At 37.9% G+C, this 27,501-nt stretch overlaps 1 protein-coding gene across 12 annotated transcripts in view; it reads left to right on the top strand.

Annotated features, from left to right (window-relative positions):
* Nucleotides 1-24,648, top strand: part of SLC25A17 (solute carrier family 25 member 17) — a 38,448-nt gene extending 13,800 nt beyond the window's left edge. For all 12 annotated transcript variants that reach the window (XM_001502255.6, XM_014736858.3, XM_005606662.4 and 9 more), the window contains 8 exons: nucleotides 3,079-3,139; nucleotides 5,622-5,688; nucleotides 7,084-7,235; nucleotides 16,197-16,313; nucleotides 17,268-17,413; nucleotides 17,505-17,600; nucleotides 19,240-19,322; nucleotides 23,828-24,648. In XM_001502255.6, the coding sequence (XP_001502305.1) occupies nucleotides 3,079-3,139; nucleotides 5,622-5,688; nucleotides 7,084-7,235; nucleotides 16,197-16,313; nucleotides 17,268-17,413; nucleotides 17,505-17,600; nucleotides 19,240-19,322; nucleotides 23,828-23,975 (870 nt within the window). In that variant the 3' untranslated portion in view covers nucleotides 23,976-24,648. The remainder of the gene's footprint in view (nucleotides 1-3,078; nucleotides 3,140-5,621; nucleotides 5,689-7,083; nucleotides 7,236-16,196; nucleotides 16,314-17,267; nucleotides 17,414-17,504; nucleotides 17,601-19,239; nucleotides 19,323-23,827) is intronic.
* The last annotated feature ends 2,853 nt before the right edge of the window (nucleotides 24,649-27,501 follow it).

Raw genomic sequence — 27,501 nt, 5'->3', positions numbered from 1 at the left:
ATTAAAAGGAATGAAGAACTGATAAATGCTACAAGGTAGATAAACCTTGAAACGTTATGCTAAGTGAAAGAAGCCAGATGCAAGAGGTCATGTGTCACATGATAGTTTTTTTCTAATATTTTTATTTACTTATTTATTTATTTATTTATTTTATAGGAAGATTAGCCCTGAGCTAACATCTGCTGCCTATCCTCTTTTTGCTGAGGCAGACTGGCCCTGAGCTAACATCCATGTCCATCTTCCTCTGCTTTATATGTGGGACGCCTACCACAGCATGGCTTGCCAGGCGGTGCCATGTCTGCACCCGGGATCCAAACTGGCAAACCCCGGGTGTCCGAAGCAGACCATGCGCACTTAACCGCTGCGCCACTGGGCCAGCCCTGCATGATAGTTTTTATGGGAAATATTCAGAATAGATTCGTCCATAGAGATAGAAAGCAGGTTTGTGGTTGTCGGGACTGAGTGGAGGGGGAAATGGGGCATGCCTGCTTAATGGATACAGGGTTTTCTTTTAGGTTGATGAAAATATTTTGGAACTTCATAGATGTGGCGGTTACACAACATTGTGAATGTACTAAATGTCACTGAATGGTATACTTTAAAATGGTTAATTTTGTGTTATGGGAATTCCACTTCAGTTTAAAAATAATAAAGGCCGGTGATCACTTAGCTGGCAAAAATTCCTCAGGCAACCAGAGCTGAAAAGCCTGCTTAACCCTGTGAGTTTCTACTCTTTCTGGCCTCACTGGATTTCCTTTACTTTCCTGTGAGCTCAACTGATGTTTGTTATATTTTTTTAGTATATTTTATATTTTATTTAACAGTTCTGTAGTTCAGAAGTCTGATGCAGGTCTCACTGAGCTGAAATCACAGTGTCAGTAGGGCTCTGTTTCTTTCTGGAGGCTGTAGCGGAGAATCCATTTCCTTGCCTTTTCTGGCTTCTAGAGGCCACCCACATTCCTTAGCTAGTGGCTGCTTCGTCCATCTTAGAGCCAGCAAATGATGGGTTTAGTCCTCACTCCCACCAACTCTTTCACTTTTAAGGACCCTTGTGATTACATTGGGCCTACTCATATAACCCAGAATAATCTCCTTATTTTAAGGTCAACTGATTAGCAACCTGCCAAGTAATATAACGTGTTCACAGATACTGAGGATTAGGACCCATCTTGGAGGAGGGGGGCATTATTCTACCTACCACACGTATCTTCTGTGGATTTTGGACTGTGATTTCTTCTTTCAAAACAGCCTCACTCTGCTATCCTTTTAATTTCCGGTCCACCAATCAGACCCCTCTTTGTTTTTCTGCACAACACTTTTATGTATAAATCTTTTCTGTCACTATTAGTCATTGGAATGGGGAGCAGGCAGTGGTGGGTTTTCAGTTCACCATCCTGATCCAGTCTTTCCAGTACTAATAACTTAAAAAGTGTTACTTAGTTTTACTGATTTGAATTTTTTTTTATGTTAGTCCTTAAGGAGGTAATAGACCATTGAGCTCTTTGGCCCAACTGTTCTGTTTATCTTGGTATAAGATATACTTCACTTTAGAATTTCAAGGTAGGTAGGGGGTAGAACAGGGGCTTCTGAGTTAGGAACCTTCAGGTGTCTATTTAAAGCTGGCAGGAAAGAGGGATGGAGGTAGCCCAGTTGCTTGAAAAAGTAGTTTCCAGACAGAACTTTTCTGCCTAGAGATGCCCTGACTGCCTGGTACTCTGCATAGACAGGTAGTACCATGTAATAGGAAATAAAAAACGCAGCCTTAATAACCTTAATAAGTGTTCTCCAGCTTTACAGCCCCCATTTTTTGGGAAAATTGTGTGTAAGGCAAGCAAGGCTGTCAGAAGCATAGATTTGTAGACTATAAACCTTTTTGGGTCTGGTGTTTCTTGAGACATTAAATATTATCTTGTCCTTACTAGAAAAGAACATTTATGTTGGAGTCACCAAAAAAGCATAAATAACTGTGAAAGTAGAGTGAATTTAATAAGCATTTAATTAAGAATCCATGATATACAAAGAGATAGAATGAATATTCTTACAATCTGGTGAAAGTTCGATTTCATTGGAATATAAGTGCTGTAAGAGACATATGAACCCGTGGTGTGGGAACACAGAGGAATGAACAACCAATTGTAAAGTGATGGGTAGGAGGTGGTGACATTTAATCTGAGTTTTGAAGAATATTAATAGGACAATACAGTATTCTTTGTTGACAAACAGGTTGACCTATTTAAATGGATGAGACCTAGCAAATTTTTGTTCTTATCTATAAAGTTGACCTAGTTTCCAGCTGTTACCATGATTAGAATGTTGTATGTAACCATTATTAGATCAGTAACCTAAAACTTGATCTTGTGCCTGAGAATATACAGCAGTGGGCCTGTATCTGGGTTGAGAACGGTAAACTCACCTGGAGATTTCATCTGTATAATTTCATCCCTAACTATATTCTTGTGGTTTTTATCTGTCATAGGGTCTTGTGAATGGAAAGATTGTTGGCTTATTTTTTTTCCTCTGATAATTTTTGTCATTGTGTTACCTTGGATGAATTATTTATTGAATTTTTAGCAAGAAGATTGTCCCTGTTTTATTTAAAACAAAAGCAAACAAAACTAAAGAACAATATGATTCTTAGACCTCTTTTACTTTGTCTTGAATGTATTGATTAAGCGCAGAGAACATAAATATGTATCTATTGATTACTGGATATTTTGGTTTCTGAGGGTATCAGAGAGACAGCATAGGAGCAGCAATTGACCTGTAAAAGGTTAAAAATCCATTTACCTGCTATCTTGGACATGTGTCCTAGGTTGCAAACCCCTAAGTTTGTCGTCTTCAGGGACCCACTACATTTTCAATATCAGAGAGCTAGAAAGAGACTTCTTCTGGAAAATTAAATACTTCTGTTTAAGTACGTTAACTGTAGAAGTTTGAACAATAATAATCCCAGTAGATAAAAATATTGTGTATATTTGCTCACTGAAAATCTGATTTGACCCATTGTTAATAATGAAATTTTGTTCATTTAAAAGTTGTGGCTCATTATTTTTGTGATACTTTTTTCAAACTTTCCAGGGAAGTGTGACAGCAATGACAGTGTTTTTTCCCTTGGATACAGCTCGACTTCGACTTCAAGGTGAGTATGTTTTGTAGTGATCGTATTCCTGTTCATTTGGTGTCAGGAAGTAAACATGTTTCTCTAGTAAGTTCTAAATTAACAAAAGGATATTCTGTTTCCGTTAGAGATCAAATGTCCATTTTCACTGACTAAATCATGGTCATCATTGCTGTTTGTTAATTGACAGAGAGGTGTTCATGGATGAGTCATAGCCTCAGCCATTTTCTAGTCCATGAGAACCTGAGTGGGCTGGCATTAGTAGTTTAGAATCATTGCAATTCTTTCTAATAAACAAATGGCTTTTTTAAGATACAGTGTGAAGAGTTTTTACTAGAAGTAGATTTTCTCAAAAGAAAATAGGAAACATAGTGGAGTCAAGTACCCAGTGTCATTGTCAACCTCGGCATGTGGTCCTAGTTTGCCTCTTTCTCTTTATAGGATTGCACAGCTCTCTATAACTCCTGCTTGTTTTTTCCTCAGTATTTTTCAACTTGAAATTATAAACCTATGCCAGAAATGTGAAGAGATGAGTAAGATTAGCTTTGAATAAACTAATGCCTGTGTTAAAAGCCTTTATGACTAGTTTTAAATTAATTTTAGAGTTTTTTGGATAGGTAATAATTTCATATATAAAAAGATACACAGAACAGTGAGAAATCTCACTCTAGTTTGTCCCATTCCCCCTTTCTCTCTCCTGCAGATAGTATCTTTATTAGTCTCTTGAATAGCCTTGAAGAGTTTCAAAAAGCATACTTTCTCTCTGTTACATACCTTGCATTTTTCACCTAGCAGCATAGTTTGGATGTTTTCCAAATCAGTGCATTGGGAGCTTCCTCATCCTTTCTTCTAACTGTAGAGTATTCCATGATATGGATACACCATAACCTGTTTACCCTTCCCTTATTGTAGATTCTTGAGTTGTTTCTTCTCTTTTGTAGAATAGACTTGTTCATATGCCACTTTGTTTCTGTAAGTTCTATGGGATAAATTCACAGACGTGGGGTTGCTGGATTAAAGGGTGAATGTATAATTTTGATAGTTATTGCCAGATTGTCCTCTATAGGAGTTTCCTAATTTGCCATCCTGTGAGTCATACAGGTACCAATTTTAATTCTTAGGGAATTGGTTTGTTTCCATGTTTTTATGTTTTCAAAATATTCTTCAAATGTGGGTAGGAAATTTGAAGTTAATTGAAGTAGGTTTTGTTTTCAGTGAAAATGCCAAGAAAAGCAGAGTTCTCATCCTTTTGAGACCTTTTATTTTTTAGATTAGGAAGGCTAAAACTTTGGAAATTCAGGTTTTAATCCTGGCTCTGCTGCTAGATGCATGTGTCCTTCACAGCTTTTGTGTCTATAGCCTCTTCTCTAAAAGGGTGATGGTAATTGATTTCAGCAATGACTTGAAACGACTTCTCATCAAAGTGAAAGAAGTGCCAAAGCAGGGCTGCATTTGAACATCAAGAAGACAAAAATCATGTCTACAGAAGAACTACACAACTTTTAACATAGATAGTGAAGACACTGATACAGTTAAAGATTTTGTTTGCCTTGGTTCCGTCATCAATTTAAATGGAGACTGCAGCCAAGAAATCAAGAGAAGACTGAGACTTAGAAAGGCAGCAATGAAAGAATTAGGAAAGATCATCAAGTGTAAGGAAGTGTCGTTAGATACTAAGGCCAAGATTATCTACACCCTTGTATTTCCAATTACAATGTACAGGTGTGAAAACTGGACAGTGAAGAAAGCTGATAGGAAAAAAATTGATTCATTTGAAATATGGTGTTGGAAGAGAGCTCCACGGCTATCCTGGACTCCCAGAAAGACAAACAAATGAGTCCTAGAACAAGTTAAGCCTGAACTGTCGCTGGAGGCAAAAATAAAACTGAGGCTGTCCTACTTTGGGCACATCTTGAGAAGGCAGGATTCTTGGGGAAGATAATAATGCTGGGGAAAGTACAACGCATCAAGAAAAGAGGAAGACCAAATATGAGATGGATTGACTCCATAAAGGAAGCCGTAGGCATAAGTCTGCAGAAGCTGAGTAGGACTGTTGAAGACAGGACGTTGTGGACATCACTCATTCAGAAGGTCTCCAGGAGTCGGAGCCGACTTGACAGCATGTATCAACAATTTATTTCCTCGCTACTTTATAAGATGTTAAGATAAAAATGAGAATATGGAACTTTGAAAATAAATGAGAGCCTTATGAAATATGAGAAATAAATTTCTCCTCTCACATCTTTTCCAGTGGAAATTAGGTATTGAATTAAAATGCTTTATGGTTCGTGAATAACAGATTAAAACCAAGGAATCTACAGTTGGGAATTTAGCACATGAGAACACAGGAGGATCATTGAGTTCTGAGGCAAACTAGGGAGCTAAAAGAATAGGGTGGGAGATTGCTCAGGTAAGGTGAATGGCATTTTAGTGAAACTTGATATTGTTGAAAATAATAATTCTCAAACGATTTGGTTTAAACATATGCTTTTTTGTCTTGTAGTTGATGAGAAAAGAAAGTCCAAAACTACACACATGGTGCTTCTGGAGATAATTAAAGAAGAAGGCCTGTGAGTATGACCTTGTTCATCTTTCTTAGACAAAGCCATTCATTAGGAGATTCATGGGCTTCCAACATACCTACTCTCACTTTCTCTACATTTTCATAGCCTCATAGTTTTGTGAATTTGTAATTGCCTGACTTGTAAGTACATAGTGGTTTCATTTCCTTAAAGTTGTGTGTTTGGCCATTTTGATCCTTGATCATAGTCTTCCATGAAACCAGTATTTTTTTTTAATGTACAGTAAACTGAAGAAGGTTATAGTTGTTTATTAGCTCATTCCTATCAGATGCATTTGATCATGTACCTTTTTTTTAACTTTTCATTTGGAAATAATTTCAAATTTACAACAAGGTGCAAAACTAAAAATAGTACAGAGAATACCAGTATATGTTTTACCCAGATTCACCTATTGTTAACACTTTTTCCCATTCGTTTTACTATTTGTGCTCATTCTCTCTCCCTCCATCCCTCCCTCCCCCTTTCTCTCTACACACACCACACACAAATTTTTTCAGAATTATTTGAGAATAAGTTATCTACCATACATCAAAGCCCCTTACCCCTATAACATTGATATTTTTAAAGAATATATGCCCCCCCCTTTTTTAAATAAGATGTTTCTCATTTTAAGTTTGCCTCATGTTTCTTCATGATTAGATTGAGGCTAAGCATTCTTGGCCAGAGTAATGCATAGGTGATACTGTGTCCTTCTCAGGGTATCACCTCTGGAGTCACATATTATCTACCTGCCCTTCTTTGGTTAATTATGATTTCTTAGATTCCAGTTAGCCACTGAATAATTGTATTTTTCCTCTCTTGCAACTATGAGCAGTCTATGAGGAGATATTTTATTTAGTTTCAGTATAGACTTAGAAATTTCTGTTTTTTCAGTAGTTTACAATTGATTACTATACTTTATTATTTTGGTGCTCAAGTTGTCCCAGGTTTGGCCAACGGATACCCCTTCAGTCTGGTTCCTGTGCCCTTATAACTTTTCTGTGCCCCATCACTTTTTTTCTTTTGCGCTATTTTCTATATTTACTTCATTTTAAATATTTAAATGTTCCTGCCCTGTAATAAAATATGAATGATGCTATATTAATAGCCATGGGGGCATTGTCTCTAATTTTACATAATAATTTACTAATGGAAATCAAGGGGGAAAATCAGTAAATCAGTCATTGTATGTGTGTTGTTTCTTTGGTCTCATTAATTCTAGAAAAGATTTCTTGGTTTAGGCATCCTTCAGAATGTGAGATAAGTGTACAGTTTAGAGTACATTGTAGTGTAGGAATGAACTTTGAGAATATGTGAATGATGATCAGCCTTTCCTAGGACTTTGCCCATTTCTAGTGGCTTTTTTCCAGCATCTTTACTTTGCTTTTTGTGTTTTTCCCCTAGCCTGGCACCATATCGAGGGTGGTTTCCAGTTATCTCCAGCCTCTGCTGCTCCAATTTCGTCTATTTCTACACTTTTAATAGCCTCAAAGCAATCTGGGTCAAAGGTCAAAATTCTACTACTGGAAAAGATCTGGTAGTTGGATTTGTTGCAGGTAAGAAAGTTTTCTGAGTATAAAATCTTTTTATATTTTAATATTTATCTTGTGGTCCGTATGAAATAACCTCTAAAGTTATTTTTGCACAAAGTAGTGCTACAAAGAACATAATTAGTTTTCTGACTTGGCTGTGCGTGTGTACGTTAAAAACACATAACATGAAATTTATCATCTTAATTTTTAAGTGTACATTTTAGTAGTAAGTTTATTCACATTCTTCTGAAACTGATCTCCAGAACATTTTCATCTTACAAATGTGAAACTCTATATCCATAGAACATCTCCCCTTTCCCCACTTCCCCTAGGTCTTGGTAACCACCATTCTACTTTCTGTTTCTGTGAACTTGACTACTTTAGATGCCTCATATAAGTGGAATTTTGCAGTATTTGACTTTTTCTGACTGGCTTATTTCACTCAGCATAATGTCCTTAAGGTTCGTTCATGTTGTAGGATGTAACAGGATTCCCTTCCTTTTTAAGGCTGAATAATATTCCATTGTATGTATATACAGTATTTGTTTATGCATCATCTATTGACGGACATTTGGGTTGTTTCCACCTCTTGGCTACTATGAATAGTTGCTGCTATGAACCTGGCTGTACATCTCTTTGAGTCTCTACTTTCAATTCTTTTGGATATATAACAAGAAGTGAGATTGTTGGATCATATGGTAGTTCTTTTTGTAATTTTGTAAGGAAACTCCATACTGTTTTCCACAGCGGTTGTGCCATTTTATAATCCCACCAGCAGTGCACAGGTGTTCCACTTTCTCCACATCCTCACCAACACTTTATATTCTGGTTTTTTGATAGCCATCCTAATGAGTATGAGGTGATATTTCACTCTGGTTTTTTATTTGCATTTCTCTGATGATTAGTGTTATTGAATATCTTTTCATATACTTGTTGGCCATTTGTATATAATCTTTGGAAAAATGTCTATTCAAGTCCTTTGCCCATTTTTTTATTATTATTTTATTGAGGTCGTATTGGCTTATAACATTGTGTAAATTTCAGATGTACATTATTATAATTCAGTTTCTGTATAAACTGCATTGTGTTCATCACCATCCTTGCCCATTTTTTAATCCAGTTACTTAATTTTTTGTTGTTAAGCTGTAGATATTCTTTATATATTCTGGATATTAGCTCCTTATCAGATAATATGATTTGCATATATTTTCTCCCATTCTATAGCTTGCCTTTCACTCTGTTGATTATGTCCTTTGATGCTCAAAAGTATCCACCTTTGTGGAAGATCAGTTGACTGTCTACACAAAGGTTTACTTCTGAGCTGACTTGACTTATTTTTATCTTTTTAATCCAGAGAGGAAGATCAGTTATCCCTGTTTAGCAGCCTGTACCCAGAATTTATGGAAGTTAAGGTCTCTTTTTTAAAAAATGAAGACTATAATGCCTTCCCTTCTTACTTTCCATGATTTTTTTTGACTGAGGTTCACATGAGGTGTTTAACATGAACAGGACTGGCTACATAATTTGCATAAATTCTAGTACAAAATGAAAATGCAGGACTCCTTGTTCATGATTCATTAAGCATTTCAAGATAGTTGACACCAAAGCATTAAACCAAGCACAGGACAGGTCACACACCTGTGAAGCGCACCCTGAGTATGAAAGCATTTAGTCAGAGGCGAGAAAGATGTTTTAGTGCACAGACCAGTATAGGTAGTATCACAATAGTTTTAATGCTTTAGGGTTTCATAGGAAGAAGAGAGGTCACTTTTGGCTGGGAAGTATCTGCTTATAGAAAGTGGTGGCTCTTGAACTGAGCCTTAGCAGGATTAGTAATATTTGTAGACAAGTGGTGATAGTTTCCCAGTGGAGGGAATAGCAGGGAGTTGAAAAGATGCAGGATCATGTTTAGAAGTTAGTTTAATTTACTTAGTGAGTGAAGTGGCTATATAAGAACATAAGCAATAAGGTTAGAGAGGTGAGTAGGAGGCAGATTTTAGAAGGCTTTGGATCCTTGTCATCTGAGACTTAAGAAGCACTAGGGAGCCGTTAACCTGATACTGTGAATATTTAGTTTCTGTCTGTCTCTACTTAGTGAATGTAAGTTCCGTAAGAGTAGGTATCATTCATATACATATATATATATATATGTTCATATATATCATTCATATCAATATATATTGTATATAAAATCTTAAATATATTATAATTATATATAAGATATGTATACTTTATATATGGTTGTTAAGACATCTGCTCTGCATTTTCTATATCTTGAAATATTTTCCTTTTTATTGTCCAAAGCTGTTTATTTGCTGTATCTGACATCTCATTATCCACCAGGTACACACACCCCTTGTTAATCTCTCTCACTGTGCTCTCTGCTCATTTTCTTTCTAACTTACACAATTTATCATTATAGTAGATTCTCCCATACCTAACACAGCTAGACTGGTATAGTAGGCCAGTTAGTTTTAAAAAGTCAGTTGACACAGAGAATATCATAAATAGCCTACTTACCTTAAGTATTTTAACGTAAGATGTATGAATATATACTTCAACTTTTTGATGTTTGGCCAAGGCATATCGGTTTACTGATGAGGGTTTTGTGCTTTTTTTCTTGCATAACTGATACCTATAATGCTTTCCTACTGTAATTGATACAACTGAAATAAGTAGGTTTGAGAAAAGACACAATATGCTCTTGTGGGATGGAAGTAGACAAGCATGGGCATGTCGGAGAGTAGCCTGCTAGCCACAGGGTATTCAGTGTGCTGTGGGCATCTGTCAGTATGTCTTAGAAAGGGAAAGAGGAACACAGGTGTATCTAATGACCCCATTATTTGGAGATGGTTAAAAGAAATCTCACTGTAATAATATCATTCTAATTCACTTACGTTTTGAAATGTTTTCTTAAATGTGTGAGAAAGGGTGGAATTCCAGTTGACATACTGGGGGAGCAGATGGGTCTATGTCAGTTGTGAGCATCATCTGTTACATGTCTTGTCAGAGATGGTTGAGAACTGCTGTTCTGAAACCCAAATCTAATTATGTTATCCCCAGCTTCAAAACCTTCAATGGCTACCACTTCCATATAGGATAAAGTCATGGTGCCTCAGCATACAAGGCCCCCACTCCACACAGGATAAGAGCCTCACGTACAAGATCTGCCTTGATACTCCTTACCTCTCTAGCTTGATCTTTACTGTTCCCATCCTCTTATGCCAGACTGATTCCTTGAATATACCAAGCCATTTAGTAACTCCATCCCTCTACAGCTACTGTTGTCTGTCTGAAACATTCTTACTGCATATTTCATTGCCTGTCTGAAACAGTCTTACTGCTTTTTTTCATCTTATTAACTCCCGTTCGTCCTTTTGTTCTCAGTTCAAGCTACCTCCTCTTCAGGAAGCCTTCCCTGTTTCCCATACCCACCACCTCCAGGTTTCATTCTGGGTTAGGTGCCCATCCTCTGTGCTCCAACATAGTGTATACGTCTGTCTCAGTGCTTACTTTCCTCTATAGTAATAGTCTGCATATTTCTTTTTCTTCTACCGGACAGTGAATTCCTTAAAGGCAAAGATTACATTTTTGTTATCTCTGCATCCTCAGTATTTTAATACAGTGCCTGGTACATAGAAAGTGCTGATTAAATATTGAACAAATGAATTAAATTTAAAGGACTGCTCCTCCTGTAATCTCCATTTTACTAAGTGGCAGCTCTAGTCTTCTAGTTGCCCAACCAAAAATCCTGAATTAATCCTCTCTCCCTGACCGCACCTCCAATCTATGAACAAATCCTTTTGCCTCTTTCTTCATATGGTATCCAGAATTCAACCACTTGTCTCCACTACCACCCAAGTCCAAACCACCATCAAATCTTGCCTGGATTATCTTCCGAGCCTCCTAACTGATGTCCTGCTTCCTCCTTTCTCCCCTTCAATCTATATTCATGTTAAAACATAAGTGAGATCATATTATTTCTCTGTTCACAGCCTTCCAGTTGCTTCCCATCTCATTCAGAGTAAAAGCCAAAGTCCTTACCTTGTCCTACAAAGCCCTATAATGATCTGGCCCCTGTTCTTCTCTTCATTTATACCACTGCCATCACACTGGCCTCTTCTCGCTGAACACGCCCGGCGTACTTCTGCCTCAGGGCGTGTACCTGCTGTTTCCTCTGCCTGGTGACTGTGTGGTTCACTCCCTCACCTCCTTTAAGGTCTTTCCCTAAATGTCCACAATATCTGAAATAGTAGCCACTTCTACTCCCAGTACTCTGTCTTCTCTGCTTAAATTTTCTCCTTAACTCTTATTCTCTAACGTATGACATATTTTACTTTCTTGTCTTGTCTTATACCATCAGAATGTAAGCTTCATGAGGGCAGGGATTTTCATTTTTATTTATTGCTGTATCATCAGCACCTGGAACATGGCTTATCACATACCAGACACACAATATATGTTTGATGAGCAGACCATGGACAGATGACTTGTGGAGGAGGGACTGGACTTGTTCTATTTTACCTAAAGGAACTGGGCCAGGATTGCAATACATTTACTTATCCTAAAATACACACAAAGTCATTTCAGAATTGCTAATGCAGACCTCAGGTGAAAAACATCTACTAGCTAATTTCATGTATGTTTCCAATTGATTTAAGAAGGTAGATTTAATATGAGTAAAAATGAAATTTCTAACAGCTCTTGGAAAAAATAGGCCATTGGAGTGAGAGTAAATTTCTGTCTTTGAGATTTTCAAAAATAAAGTGAATAATCACTTGGTGATTGGATTAGATCAGTGGTTCTCAACTGAGGCTGATTTTGACCCACAGGGAACATATGGCAATGTCCGGAGACAGTTTTGGTTGTCACAGCTAGGAGGTGCTACTGGCATCCAGTGAGTAGAGACCAGGGATACTGCTAAACACCCTACGCAATAGCACACCCTCCCACTCCACCCTAAACAGAGTTATCCAGCCCCAAATGTCAGTAGTGTCACAGTTGAGAGACCCTTGGTCAGATGAATTTTACAGTCCTTCATAGTTCTGAGATTCTCTGATTATAGCTCCTCTCTTTTCTGAAGGTAGGGAATCCTTGGAAATTACTTTTGTGAATTTTAAACTTCTGCTCATAACGTATTTTCATATCTTAATATCTATGCATTCTTAGGATAATTAGCTTTTATAATAATTAGCTTTTTCTCTTCCTGCTGTCAGCTCTGTCATTGTATTATCTCTGTAGAAATGTTTTCTCTCCAAGGATAACTAGGAACAGTATTATTGTTACTCAAATTCTGCTTGAAACTTAGAAATTTATTATTATTTATTGTATTTTCACAGACAAAAGTGCATATAGCTTAATAACTTGTGGAAGAATTTAGAAATAGATGGCTTAAATAAAGAAGGTACTTGCTGTTTTTATGAAATTGGGATTTTTACCAGTAATTCTTTTTGAATGCCAATGGTGTTACTGTTGTGACAGTTCAAATTAATTTCCTGTCCTCGGGCCTTAAATCTGGTAAGGCAGGTTTGTTCCTGTTATGTATCAAGTTGCATTCTTTCATAGGAGCCAAATGGTTAGCTTTGTGGCCTTGATCTTCCATTTTCCTTTTTTTTTTTAATGTTCGCTTAAGCTCACTTTAATTTTGCTCAAGTAACCTATTAGACATATCTTTTTTTTTTAAAGTGTGCTTCTTGGTGAGGAAGATTGGCCCTGAGCTAACATCTGTTACCAATCTTCCTCTTTTTTTTCTTCCCCAAAGCTCCAGTACATAGTTGTATATCCTAGTTGTAAGTCCTTCTAGTTCTTCTATGTGGGACCGCTGCCACAGCATGGCTTGATGAGCGATGTGTAGGTCTGCAGCCAGGATCCATCCAGCAAACCCTGGGCCACCGAAGCAGAGTGTGCAAACTTAACTGCTGTGCCACTGGGCCAGCTCTGATCTGCCATTTTCTCGTATCAATGATCACTGCACATATTTCCTAGAAGTGCATACCCAGTTAGCATACTGCTTCTTTTTTGTGTGTGAGGAAGATTGGCCCTGAGCTAACATCTGTGCCAATCTTCCTCTATTCCATATGTGGGACACCACCACAGCATGGCTTGATGAGCAGTGTGTAGGTCCACACGTGGGATCCGAACCCACGAACCCTGGGCTGCCAAAGCCGAGTCCGCAAATTTAACCATTATACTACCAGGGATGGCACCCAACATATTACTTCATTCTTGTTGTCTCTCCTTAACAAAGGAAACTCACTACTGATTTAAAACTATTTGTTTTCCAGATTTCAAAAGTAAATAGCTATGTTCCAATTATTTCTTGTATCAGTGAATAATTTTAGTGAGTGTGTCAGTAACTGCTCTTCATCTCTTAATTTTGGTTCTGTTTCCTTGTAAGTGATTTTTCACAAAAGAAGGAAAGGGAAAGAAAAGAGATTCATTCAAATTAGAAGAAAAACAATCTCCTGTCCTTAAGTAGGTAAAGTATGAGTATTCCCATCTTAGAGCCAAAGTAACAGCCACAGCTTGGAACTGGCAGAAGAATTTTCTACACAGGGTCATAAATAAGCAGACAGCTTTCTTTGTCCTTCAGCCATATCCATCGTGCGTTAGTAAGATTCAGAAATCACTCATCGTAACCGTTTATAGCTTGTTTTTCCTCTGTGGAATGTTGTCCTTTGTTTGCTTATATAGGTTGCAAGTTTTTACTAAAGTTTTGGATCCTCAAGTATTTTGAGTATCTTTGCCCAGAAGTCATAAAATTGTAGCGGTTAAAAAATACCTCTCTATCTATTTTGGCTTAGAGAATGAACAAAGTACTTGAACTTCTCAAATAAAAAGCTTTGAAATACAAAATGTTTTTACAAGGACTTTATATTCTCTTCTTTAAATGATGTAGTACATTTTTGTACTTGAGCTTGTCCTTAGAATCCTCTCAGTCTTTCAGCTCGTGTTATTGATGGGGATTATGAAAACAGAATTTTAAATAATGGTTAAATCTTAGTCTTGGCTTCATTGCCTCTGAAGTGTCTTGTGTGTGCCTGTCTCTTAGAGCATGAAGGGAATTTTGATTTCTAAAGAATTTATTTAATGGTCAGTCTATTTCATTTGTTTAGAAAGGTATATACATGGTGCCTGTCTACAGTATCCATGGAAGCTTGTGATCTCTGGTTCTAAGCTCACTTCTCTTCCTCTTCTTCTTCTTCTTCTTCTTTTTTTTTTTTGGTGAGGAAGAGTGGCCCTGAGCTAACATCAGTTTCCAATCTTCCTCTTTTTGCTTGAGGAAGATTGTCGCTGGGCTAACATGTGTGCCAATCTTCCTCTATTTTGTATGTGGGATGCCACCATAGCATGGCTTGATGAGCATTGTGTAGGTCCACACCCAGGATCTGAACCCGCAAACCTGGGCTGCCAAAGTGGAGCACACAAACTTAACCACTACGCTGCTGGGCCAGCGCCTCTTCTTCATCTTAAAAAAAATGCAGTCGACTGCTCAGTAGCACTTTCTAGTCTGATTTTTCTGGCTATTGATTTTTCTGTTAAGTCTTGTATACCTTGCGTTAAAATGGGTATGACGTCTAGGCAAATGGGCATGTATTGATATTCTTCTGTCTTGGCCTCTTGGGCACTGGCACTTTTTAAAAATGAGACTAGCAAGAGTCTAGGTAGGACTTTTTCAGATTATGATCGATGCCTCAAGTGACATTGTATGAATATAATCAGTCATAACTAAAGATAACTCCTTGGTGTTATAACAAATACAGCTCGTAAAATTATTTGATAATGTATTTTATTTTGAGAAATGTGTTGTCATAATGTTCCTAAGAGTACATAGCAAAGTATCTTACTTTTGCAACTGTATGCAACAAATAAAGAAATAGAATTTTAATCTCTTGGCTATTTTACCACATTTATCCTTCATCATACTGTGTTTTCTGTATAGTATATTTTGAGATTCCTTAAATCAAGACTTTCTTTCTCCTATTGTGTTTAAATGACTTTTAGTAAAAGATTTCTCTTCCTTAGGATTGTGTGTCTTGGTTCTTCAGAGCATGGCTAGAGCCAGATACCTCGATGTATGGTGATTTGCTGAGTTTGTTCATTGATTCATTTGTTCAATATTTATTTAACAAATATTTATAAAGTATATACTGTGTGTCAGGCACTTTGTTACAACTCTGTCTGGTTTTCTGTTTTTTTTTTTTTAACCATTTCAGGACTGATGAGGAATATTTTAATATCTCAAGATGGTGTTAAATTGTGATCATGTGTTTTCAAAAAAGAAGCACCTGGCTTTAATTGTTCCACTCTAAGGCAACCTTGGGGGACCAAGATCCCCATCCTTAAGCTTGTAAGGATCATGATGCTTGTGAAGCTGTTTCAGGTGTTTTGTGACAGTTCGTAACTACTGCTTGCTGCCTGCCTATCCTAATTCCCTAAATGATGAGGATCTCTTCTATGAGCCTCTAGTCTCTGTTGAAGCACTTTCCAATATCACTACTTTGTCCCACCTGTCACCCGTTGTACCAGATCTATACTCACCAAAACCTTGTGAACTACTTATATGAGAGTTGTAAAATGTGTATTTTATCTGATATTGTCATGGACTTAGCATGTAATCAGTAAGCCACTTCCCCTCTCTTAAAGCTGTTATTTAAAACTATATCAAATTGCTACCTTGGATGCTGTATAAATTGACAAATAGATTGCCTCCTGTTATACAAATGAGGAAACTCATTACTCTTCTCACATGGAGAGAGACTGTGCCATCCATTTTGCTATCAGCAAGGCTTCTGAATTGCTTCTAACAGTAGTGGCTTGTGTTGTACCCTGTCACAGATAGACACTTTTCCTTAGGTCTCTAAGTAGGTCAGTGGGGAGAGGTATAAATGGAGCAGTGATGTGTAGCTTTAACAACGTAGCAAAGCTTAAAACGTTATATTTTGCTTTCCCTTTGTCTCTCACTCTTTTTTTTTTTTTTTAAAGGAGTGGTGAATGTGTTGCTAACAACTCCACTCTGGGTCGTAAACACCAGACTAAAGCTGCAAGGGGCAAAATTTAGGAATGAAGACATTGTACCAACCAACTACAAAGGTATTATTGGTAAGTGTCTCTTGGGTGAGTTCTTGTTTAAGGGTTTTCTCTTCTCTTTGTATCTGGAATTTATTGTCACAATAATGCTACATAAAAGACAACCTCATATCTCAGCATCCAACAGTAAGCATTAGTTTTGCCCATGTGTCTGTAGAATGACAGAGATTTGACTCTTCTAGGCTGACCCCAGGCTGGGAGTCTCAGCTCCACGGTCTCTCGTCCTCTTCTGGGGACCAGCCTGAGCATATTCTTCTCTTGGTGATGGCAAAAGTACAAGAGGACAGGCCCAGTCATACGAGCATATTTCAAGCCCCTGTTTGCATCTTGTCTGCCAACTTCCTCTTGGCCGAAGCACATCATGAGGCCAAGGTCAAAGACAAGGGGTAGAGAAGTAAACTGCTCCCACAGAGTATAGGTGGGAGGGGAGTGAATACACTTTTTTTTCCTAGTGTTGTCTTTGGATAAAGATACCAGATTAGGGTGTGATATCTTTGAGTTTAATAGTACCACATTGCCAGGTTCTCCTTTCCCATGTTTTCGTCTCAGGAATGAGAACATTGGTTTTCTTTTAAGATGAATCCTATATAATGGACTCCAGGGAACTCTCTTATCTTTTGTTGTACTGTACTTTGTTATGAAATACATGTGCTATCAAGTCACAATTCTTTGTAATATAGAGTTCCCAGTGGTGGTGACAATTAGGAAAACTTGACATTCTAACCTCAGATTAGCAGGAAGAATTGCCTGTAACTGAAGTTGGTCACTCAATAACTTGATGACTGTCAGTGTCTGATGATTATCGAAAAGTGGTTACTGATGAACTTGCCCCTAAAATATCATTGCAAGAAGGAAATCTTAATAGAACCAGTATGGTTTGTGCTCCAGGTCCATTTGAACATAATTCACATTGTCTTCTTTAGTTAGGAGATTGTCATCAAAAGTCCTTGATTTCTTCTTGCTCAGATGCTTTCCACCAGATCATTCGAGATGAAGGAATCTTGGCTTTATGGAATGGCACATTTCCCTCCTTGCTGTTGGTCTTCAATCCTGCCATCCAATTCATGTTCTATGAAGGTTTAAAGCGGCAGCTTTTAAAGAAACGAATGAAGGTAATCCCTGATTTTGAAAGTAGCAAGTAATAATCTCTGACGCTTTCTTGTTGTTTGGATTGATATGGTTCATTCTTTCTTTGCTTTCCAGCTTTCTTCTGTGGATGTGTTCATCATTGGTGCAGTAGCCAAAGCGATTGCCACTACAGTCACCTATCCCATGCAGACGGTACAGTCAATTCTGAGGGTGAGTGCTGGGGTTCTTCCTGCACTTAGTCAAACAACATTCTAAAATGCATGGTTTCTCTGTTTAAGGCAAAGTTAATAAAGCAATAAAGCAGTCAGTTGGTAGGCCAGAGCATTCCTCATCCATTTTTCCATTTCTTTGATATTCTGGTGACCAAGCTGGCTCTCTGTTGGTTTCCTATTTGGTTTGGAACAAAGTTTCATTTGCAATATCTTAGGTAACACAGTATGCCAGAAAACCCAAATGTGGAGGAAGGTTCTTTAAGGAATTCAGGGAAAGTATAAGTTTACTTTCTTCTCCTTCAAGTTGATTTACTTAGATTATCCTGTACAAATCAGAGATTGATTCCTTTAGTTCATCAGGAGGAATTAATGATTTTTCTGAGCACTTTCAAATTTCTGGTTTTTCATTTATTCAGTTATTTATTCACTGAGATATTATTAAGCACCCCCTCTATGTGAGGAGCTGGGTACATGGTAAATAAAACAGTCCTAATTCCTGCCCTCATGGAAGTGACAGATGAGAGAGTGAACAGGTAAATAACCAAAATACATAGGTAATTACAAATTGAGAAACCATAAAGGAAGTGAACAACATTCCGTGATTTAGTTGAGAGGGGCATGATGGGGATCTTCTTAGACAGGATGATGAGGGATAGTCTCCTCTGAGGAGGCATATGTAAAAGCCTTAAAGGAAGTAAGGACCCAGCCATGCAAAGAGCATTCTAGCTAGAGGAAACATGATGTGCTGAGAGTTTGGCAAATCCGGGGAACAGAAAGGAGGCTGCTGCAGCTGGAGAGTGGCTCAGGATGAGATTGGAAAAGTAACAGGGAGGCTGTAAGTGAGGACTGGATTTTATTCTCACCGTAGTGGGAAGCCTAGGGAGAGATGTGATGTGATGTGATTTAAATTTCAAGAAGATTACTGGGGTTGTTGTGTGATGAATCGGTCAGTAAGCTGAGAGAAAAGGGGGGCGATCAGGTAGGCGGCCATTTCAGTAATACAAGTGAGAGGTGATGCTGGCCTAGACTTAGGTAGTAGCAGTGGAGAGGAGAGGTAAGATGTGGACAGATTCTTGATGAAAAAATTCAAAGGACTTATTGATAGATAAATGGAGGTGACAGTGAAAGGAGTATTTCAGTTCAAAAAAATTATTACCTTCTGTTAAAAGTATTTTTACCAATTTACTATTTTAAAATTGGTACATAATATAAAGGAATTCAGTAGCATCAAATAAATGTATTTTGACGCTTTTGTAATGTGAAGAGCTTAAACTGTAGTGGTTCTAATTGATTAGCGTTTGTCAGAACTTCTTAATGGACTGGAAGTTAAGCCATACCACCAATATTTAAATCTTCATCTTGGGCATGTTTTTTTTCTTTTGAGGTAGAATTTTCCCCATAATTCTCTGTGAGCTGAAAATTCTCGTGCTTGCTTCGTTGAAATTTCTTATTTTCACTTATCTCATTGAGATATTTCATTGAAAAATAGAGGATTAATGAAATCTGCATACTAATTGGATATTTTTATTACCATATGCTGTAAGATATTACTCCAACATAATTTTCTCTACAGGTAGAAATTAAGATAAAAATGCAGTATAATAAACTAATTATTTATCTTTCTTCTTCTTCCCTAGTTCGGACGTCACAGACTAAACCCAGAAAACAGAACATTGGGGAGTCTTCGTAATGTTCTCTATCTTCTTCACCAACGAGTAAGGTGAGCTTTGTAGATGCTTCACATTCTCTCCTCTCTTTCAACAGCCTTCTCTGCCAGGAAGTGGTTTGATTTGCTTATCTTGTACTACTGCCTTGGCAGTGGCCACCTAGAAACCTCTCCCTTGTGTGTCGTGCTCAGACATTTCTCATTTTAGGGGCTTAGTGCAATATGACAGCATTTGGGGAAATTATGGAAAATTCAGGTCCTTATTCTTTGTTAGTTGAATACGCAGAACTCCTTTAAAAAGGGAACCCTTATATAGTCTAATATAAAGACCATCTGCCTGAGTGGTGCTTCCATCACTGTGACCTCTTTTGTAGATAGAAATAGACACACATTACAGAGCAGTAGTTATAGAGGGAAAGGGAGCGGGGAATGGGAAGAATAATACAGTTATCACCATAATGATGACAGTGACAACAATGGTAAGAGTAGCTAACATTTTTTAATGTTTGTTTTGTGGCAGACAATGAGCTCAATGCTTTACCTGGGTAATCTCACTTAATCCTGACAGTAGCCCCATGAGGCAGGTATTATCATCATTTCCCTGGTTCGCTTAAAGAAACTGACCCTTAGGGATGTCGAGTAAGTCAGGGGCTTCCTTTGAAGCAAAAGCTGCTGTAACTTTGTTACTGTTCCTGGATGTAAGATGCTCTGGAGATAAATAAGTTCATTATAAAAATAGAATATACTTGGAATAAAAAATAAAATCAAAGATAAAAAATTGATATAAAGTAAAAAATAAATGCTCACCATACCAAGTGTTGGCAAGAATGTGGAGCAACTAGAACTTTCCTTTACTATTGATGGGAATATAGAATGGTACATCCACTTTGGAAAGCAGTTTGGCATTTTCTTAAAAAGTTATACATAATCCTACCATAGAACCCAGCCATTCCACTTCAAGGTATTTACCCGAAAGAAATGAAATACACAAAGACTTGTACACAAATGTTAATAATAGCTTTATTTGTAAGAGTCAAAAATGGGGAACAACCCAAATGTCCATCTTCTGGTGAATAGGTACACAAGTTGTGATTTCTACTCAGAAATAAAAAAGAAAGAATTATTGATACATACAGCAACTTGGATGAATCTCAAAATAATTATGCTGAGTGAAAGAAGTCAGACAAAAAAGAATTCATACTGTATGACTTCACTTGTATAAAACTTAAAAAATGCAGATAATCTGTAGTGACAGAAAGCAGATCAGTGGTTACCTGGGGCCACGGTAGGTCAAGGTAGGGAATAATTACAAAGAGACATGAGGATACTTTTGGGGGTGATGGATGTCTTCACCATCTTGAATGTGGTCTGGGGCCGGCCCCGTGGCCGAGTGGTTAAGTTCTCGTGCTCTGCTGCGGCACCCCAGGGGTTCACTGGTTCAGATCCTGGGCGTGGACATGGCATCACTCATCAGGCCACGCTGAGGCAGCGTCCCATGTGCCACGATTGGAAGGACCCACAACTAAAATATACAACTATGTACTAGGGGGATTTGGGGAGAAAAAGCAGAAAAAAAAAAAAAAAGATTGGCAACCGTTGTTAGCTCAGGTGCCAATCTTTCAAAAAAAAAACAAAAGAAAAGAAATATCTGCACTGTCCAGTACAGTTGCCACTAACCAGATGTGGCTGTTAAGCACTTGAAATGTGGCCAGTGCAACTGAGAAACTGAAGTTTGTAGTTTTATTTTAATTGCTACATACATAGCTGCCATATTGGACAGTGCAGTATACCATGCCAGGCCTCTCCTAACTTCTGAACAATTAATAATCACCTAAGAGCTTCTTGAAATACAGGTTCATGCCTCCCCTCTGGAGTGGGGCCTGGTAATCTTTATTTCTAAATAGACCCTGGTGATTCTGATGTAAGTGGGTATAAAGAAAACCTACACTACTCCTATATATCTATCCTTTACTACTCACACAGAGCACTTCACTTCTGATGCTTCTCATCACCAAATATGTGGGGATTTTTCCCACACCAAGCAACTTCTGTGACACCAGCTGGGTGTCCTACAATTTAACTCAATCCTGATACATCAGGTCCCACAGGTTAAGGGCTCAGTCCCATAAGACTGACTCCCACTTCAGATGCCAATCACAAGTAGTGGGTCCCCACATTAACCACAACTTCTGTCTTACTTGGCTACAACTCAGATGTTGCCATGACCTCCTCCCCCTTGGATTCAATTGTTTGCTAGAAGAGCTCACAGAACTCAGGGAAACACTTAGGTTTACCAGTGTATTAAAGGATATGATAAAGGATACAGATGAACAACCAAATGAAGAGATACATAGGGCAAGGTCTAGGAGGGTCCTGAGCACAGGAGTTTCTGTCCCCATGGAGCCTGGGGTGTATCCACCCTCCCAAAACATAGATTTTCCAGGTTTACCAACCTGGCAGCTCTCTGAACCCCATGCTTTTGGTTTTTTAGGGTTTTTTAAAGTTAATTTTTATTGAGTTTATGATAGTTTACAATCTTGTGAAATTTCAGTTGTACATTATTGTTTGTCAGTCGTGTTTTAGGTGTACCCCTTCACCCTTTGTGCCCATCACCCACCCCCCCTTTCCCCTGGTAGCCACTAATCTGTTCTCTTTGTCTACATGTTTAAATTCCTCGTATGAGTGGAGTCATACAGAGATTGTCATTCTCTATCTGGCTTATTTCACTTAACATAATTTCCTCAAGGTCCATCCATGTTGTTGTGAATGGGACAATTGTATTCTTTTTTTATGGCTGAGTAGTATTCCACTGTATATATATACACCACATCTTCTTTATCCACTCATCAGTTGCTGGGCACTTAGGTTGCTTCCACGTCTTGGCTATTGTAAATAATGCTGCAATGAACATAGGGGTGCATGGGACTTTTGGAATTGCTGACTTAAAGCTCTTTGGATAAATACCCAGTAGTGGGATGGCTGGGTCATATGGTATTTCTATTTTTAATTTTTTGAGGAATCTCCATACTGTTTTCCATAGTGGCTGCACCAGTTTGCATTCCCACCAGCAGTGTACGAGGGATCCTTTTTCTCCACAACCTCTCCAACATTTGTTACTTCTTGTTTTGGCATACTTTTGGGGTTTTTATGGAGACTTCATCATGTAGACATGATCTATCATTAACTCTGTTTCCAGCCCCTCTCCCATCGCTGGAGAATATGGGGTGGGGCTGAAAATTCCAACCTTATAATCATGGCTTGGTCTTTCTGGTGAGCAGCCCCATCCAGGAGCCCACTAACAGTCACCTCTTTGAACAAAAGGCACCACTATCACCCAGGAAATTCCAAGGAATTTAGGAACTCTGTGTCAGGAACCAGGGTCACAGATCAAATATTTGTATAAAAGATGCTCCTAGTACTCGTATTACTTAGGAAATTATGAAGGTTCTAGGAGCTCTGTGCCAGGAACCAGAGACAGAGACCAATATATATGTTTTCTATCTCGCAGTGGACCTCACCTTAAGAAACACTGAGGTAGACTTTCTTGGGTTTCTTGGGGGAACATAATTCATGTTAGTCAATGAACTAGAAATTCACGGGTCAAGGCTATTCATTTCTATATCACATGGTTTTCCCAAATAATAGATTTTCACGCGTAGCAAATATATAAAATGTAGAATATCTTCTGAATAGAGCACTTGGTTAGTTTAATATCTCAGTCTGCATGATGTGTGTAGCCCTGGAGTTACTGATGAACTAGCGTGAGATTAATTCACTCTCAACAAATAATTTTGGAGAGATCATTTACTCTGGACTCCTGGTTCTAGTTAAAGCGTTCTTGTCTGTAGTTGAGCAGTGGTTCTAAAGGGCTAGTCCCCAGGCTGACATCCTCCTCCTCATCACCTGGGAGCTTGTTAGAAATGCAAATTCTTGGGTCTCATCCCAGACTTAATATGAATTGGAAACTCTGGGGTTGGGATCCAGTAATCTGTGGTTTAACAAGCCTTCGGGTATGCTTGTATGCTAAATTTGAGAAACAGTGAGTTAGAAGATCAAACATAGGGGAAGGCTGAGAATCAGGTAGCTTTTTATTTCTATCACTTTCTCTAGTTCTCTTGAGGCTAAAATGATCCAAACCAACGGGCAGCTTTCCTACCATTTAGACACTATTAAGTTGAAATAACTGAGTTGGGAGAGCATTAAAGTAAAGACCTAAAAGTTACTAGATTTCAAATTTTAGCGTTAAGATGGTTGTAGGAGATTTTAGGACCTGCCTCCTATCTGTGGGATATTGTCAGCATTCTGTTAATTAATAGTAATTATATAGAGAGAGTATTGGTGGCTCATGACTACTAAACTTTAATCAGTCCCCAGATACCTTTAAAGATAAGAAGTAATTTGACAACAGAAGTCTGTTAATAGCTAAAACTTCCATTGCTTGTTTTGATCCTAAGAATAAGCCTTTGCAAAGTAGCTATCAGCGTAGTATGTTTCTTTCCTGCAGGAGTTGACTTCTATAAAGAAAACATTTTATGTTTTTCAAACCTCTTTCCTTTCAGGCGTTTTGGAATAATAGGACTCTACAAAGGCCTTGAAGCCAAGCTGCTGCAGACAGTGCTCACTGCTGCTCTCATGTTCCTTGTTTATGAGAAACTGACGGCTGCTACCTTCACTGTGATGGGGCTGAAGCGTGCACGAAAGCACTGAGACACCTTACCCTGAAAAGTGCAGAAAGGTGCTCAACGTGGGAGGCTTCCCTCTGTGTGAAGAGACGTGGTTCTCCGTTTACTCTTGCTCCTTCCACCACGTGTTTTACCCTCCTGGGCTTGAAATGCATCTAAGGGTAAACGTGGACTTAGCCAGCTGGACCTCTCGCCAACTTAATTTTTATGATGGTTGGTTGGATTTTGCAGGGAAGGTTGGACTAATGAGCGTACGAAAAGAAAACATTGTTGAAACCTAAAAACGAAAGTTTGTGGGGGTTCATTGGTTTTCTTAAGGGGGATGGACTAGTGCTCTCATGTGTAATCTTTTCCAGTTAATTTTTCTTAAATTTACCAGCTGTTCTCTTTCCCTGAACCCTCCCCCAGGTTCTAGGACAAATTTAATGGCATGTAATTCTCCTCATATACTTTTGTATATCTTAATCTTGGTCTGTTCCTCACTAAAAATAATATTATGACTGTGCCGTGGGCATGACTTTATTTTTGTTGGCTTTTTTACTCCTGCTTAAGGAAAGCTGTCTTCTTTAGTATATAAGCTATTTATTGTGTGGGGAAAATGAAAATTGTTAATTCCAAATGATTCTCTTATAAACTATTCATAAACATTACTTTTCATTAGTATTTGACATAATTAAAAAATATTTATTTTGAATCAACCCTTTTATTACAAAAGGCTTGAGGTTTTATGTTCATCCATTCAAGCCCCGTTCAAATCAATCCTCCAAAAAGTGTCAGCACAAAAGACATTTTTAAAAGTTGCCCTTTATTAAGGTATTACATTGGGTTTACAACGATAAAAATCACAAAAAAAGCGAGAGGAAGCAGATGCCTTTTTTAGACTCTGGAATATTATCTCCCTTTACAAACTCTTGGTGGAGACTGTATATTTTGAGAATAAACATCTGATTAAGGTTCTATTTGGAAACATTCCTTAGAGTCCTGCTACTCCAAGTGTGGTCCATCAAGCAGTAGCATTGACATCACCTGGGAGCTTGTTGGACATGCAGTCCCAGAGCTTCTGAATCATATTCTACATTTTAACGAGATTCCCAGATGATTCATGCTCACGTTAAAGTTGGAGAGACCTTAGAGCCCCTGACCCAACAGGAGATATGATTGGTTTCAATTACAATTTCAATTGTTTTAATGTATTAAAACAATCTCTGAAAAGCCAGGAGTCTGTGTCATGTACTTGCACCTCATTGCAAATGTTAAGGTGGTAGGACTTTCATTATGTAGCTAGGAGTGAATTTAGACATCTCAAGCCACTCAAGGAGCAACTCTCTTGACATTAGCAGAACAACATTTTGGGTTCCTGTGACTGAGTTTTTTGTCCCTTTAACAAAATGACAGGTTTTTCATTTATAAGTCTAAGTCAGAGAGAGAGTAATAATGAAGTGTCTGTGGACTCTGGTATTTAGTTCAGTTTTGAGAATGGATATTTCTTTCTCTTATTTTCCCTCTGGTCCCTGTGGTAATTTCAAAATATGTGGTTATCAAGCTAGTAATAACTGAAAGATCGTGGTGGTGTTCTAGAAAACAAGAACTAGGCAGAGCTAATAATCTGGGAACTAGATTGGACACTCATCCCCTATTTAACCCAGAGAATTGGCCCCATGAGCACTTTTTATTTTACTTTAAGGTTTGCATGTTTCTGTGGTGAGGCTTTTGTGGGAAGCACAGAACTTATTTTGATTTCTGTATGGAAGAATGATCATAAAGGTGCCATGTGCACTTTTGTAATTGTTTTAATTATGCCATTTGCGTTGGAACTTGAATTTTGAGTTCAGGAAGTATTGTGGGTTGATATGTTAGAATAATTTCCAAATCAAATTATATAGTTATATTAGGTATTTATGATATGAGAATGTATTTGGTGCTCTTTTTCTGATTTTATGAGGGAACAGTTTAATATTGAGGTTTTATATTCCCTTGGAAGCTTATAGACTCACTAGGTGAAACTAGGTAATGACTCACCCAGTTTTGTAACCTTTGATTAATAATAAGTTATTTGAGAAAACTAAAGAGCTGAAGTCTATACTAAGGAAGTGGAAAAATTTTCTTTTTGATTCTTTATGCAGTTTCTCTAAAATGTAAGGATTCAGAGCCTTGGAGATTGTATCAGTATCATTGCAGTAGAAAATTTAATTTCTTTGAGTATTTAATCTGTATTTTGAAGTGGACATGAATATTTCTACCCTAGTCTATTTTATAATTAAGTTTGAAAGGCAGAAATAGGATTTACCATAATAATATAAGCAGTGGGAGTTAGATTCTTGGATTTTATTCCCAGCTCTGCCACTGGCTAGCAAATTACATCATCTCCTTGTGCTTCAGCTTTTTGATAAGTGGAGATAATAATACTACCCACTTCAGAGGATGTTTGAGAGCTAATGATGTCAGCTAAATCCCTTTATGATCGTGGGAGAGGGAAGATCTGAGTGAAACTTGTGACAGTGCCTAGATTTATATAGCAATTTCCCTTCTTAAAGCTTATACAGTTTCTCATTTTATAATCCCAGTATCTCTGTGAAGCAGGTAGGGATAAGTAACAAGATCCCCATTTAATTAACAGGGAAATGGAGACCGTACTATTAAATGGCTCACCTGGTTGGAGCCAGGACTAGAGTTGAGTTTCTTGCAGTCTAGTATAATGATTAAGAGAATGGGTTCTGGAATTAGACCTAGGTTCAACTTTGGCCCTACTCCCTACCAGCCATGGGAACAAAGTAATTACTGAACTTGTATAAAACTCCGTTTCCTCAGCTGTGACTGGAGATCTTGATAAACCTACCTTATAGGGTGATAGTGAATATTAAATGAGATCATATACATAAATTGCTTAGCACAGTGCTTGCCACATGAGAAGAACTGGATAAATGTTAGCCAAGGACTATTGTAATAATATTATTATTATTATTGATGAGGGATATGGCTGTTTGAATAGATATATCTGTGGTTCAGTGGAAAACACTAGATTCTGAGCCAGACCTGGATTCAGATTTTCATTCTATCACTAATAGCATTGTGGTCACAGACAAGTCACTTCTTCACCTTTCCGAGTCTTTATGCCCTCATCTATCCAACAGAAATGATTACCTCACAAGGTTGTTGGGGCAACGTTTTCTCTTCCTATTTGTTTTAATTGTGAACATTTCTGGGAGCTTTTCGATGTATCTCCTCAAAAGAGAAGCCAAATTCAGTAATTTTGCTTTATTCAGTACTCAAATTAAGTCCCCCGGGAAACATTTATCCCTTAATCATTAGAATAAGAACTGGTTCCATAGCAGAAAGTCACTGGCTGAGGTGGTATCTCATCTTGGCTCTCTGGAAAAGCTAAAGAATAGTGACTTCGTGGAGCCAAATGCCACACATCTAAGGAGATCCTTCCCTCTGGGCAGATGAATTACTTATTTGGTAGTGTCCAATGTCACCAGAATACCAAATATATACAAAGACTCATTTGTAGGATATCTGTGTGTGCAATAAATGTAACTGAATGTGACCTT

The sequence above is a fragment of the Equus caballus genome, chromosome 28 (genome assembly GCF_041296265.1).
Source record: "Equus caballus isolate H_3958 breed thoroughbred chromosome 28, TB-T2T, whole genome shotgun sequence".
Classification (NCBI taxonomy): Eukaryota; Metazoa; Chordata; class Mammalia; order Perissodactyla; family Equidae; genus Equus; species Equus caballus.
This window is presented reverse-complemented; position numbering and strand designations above follow the sequence as displayed.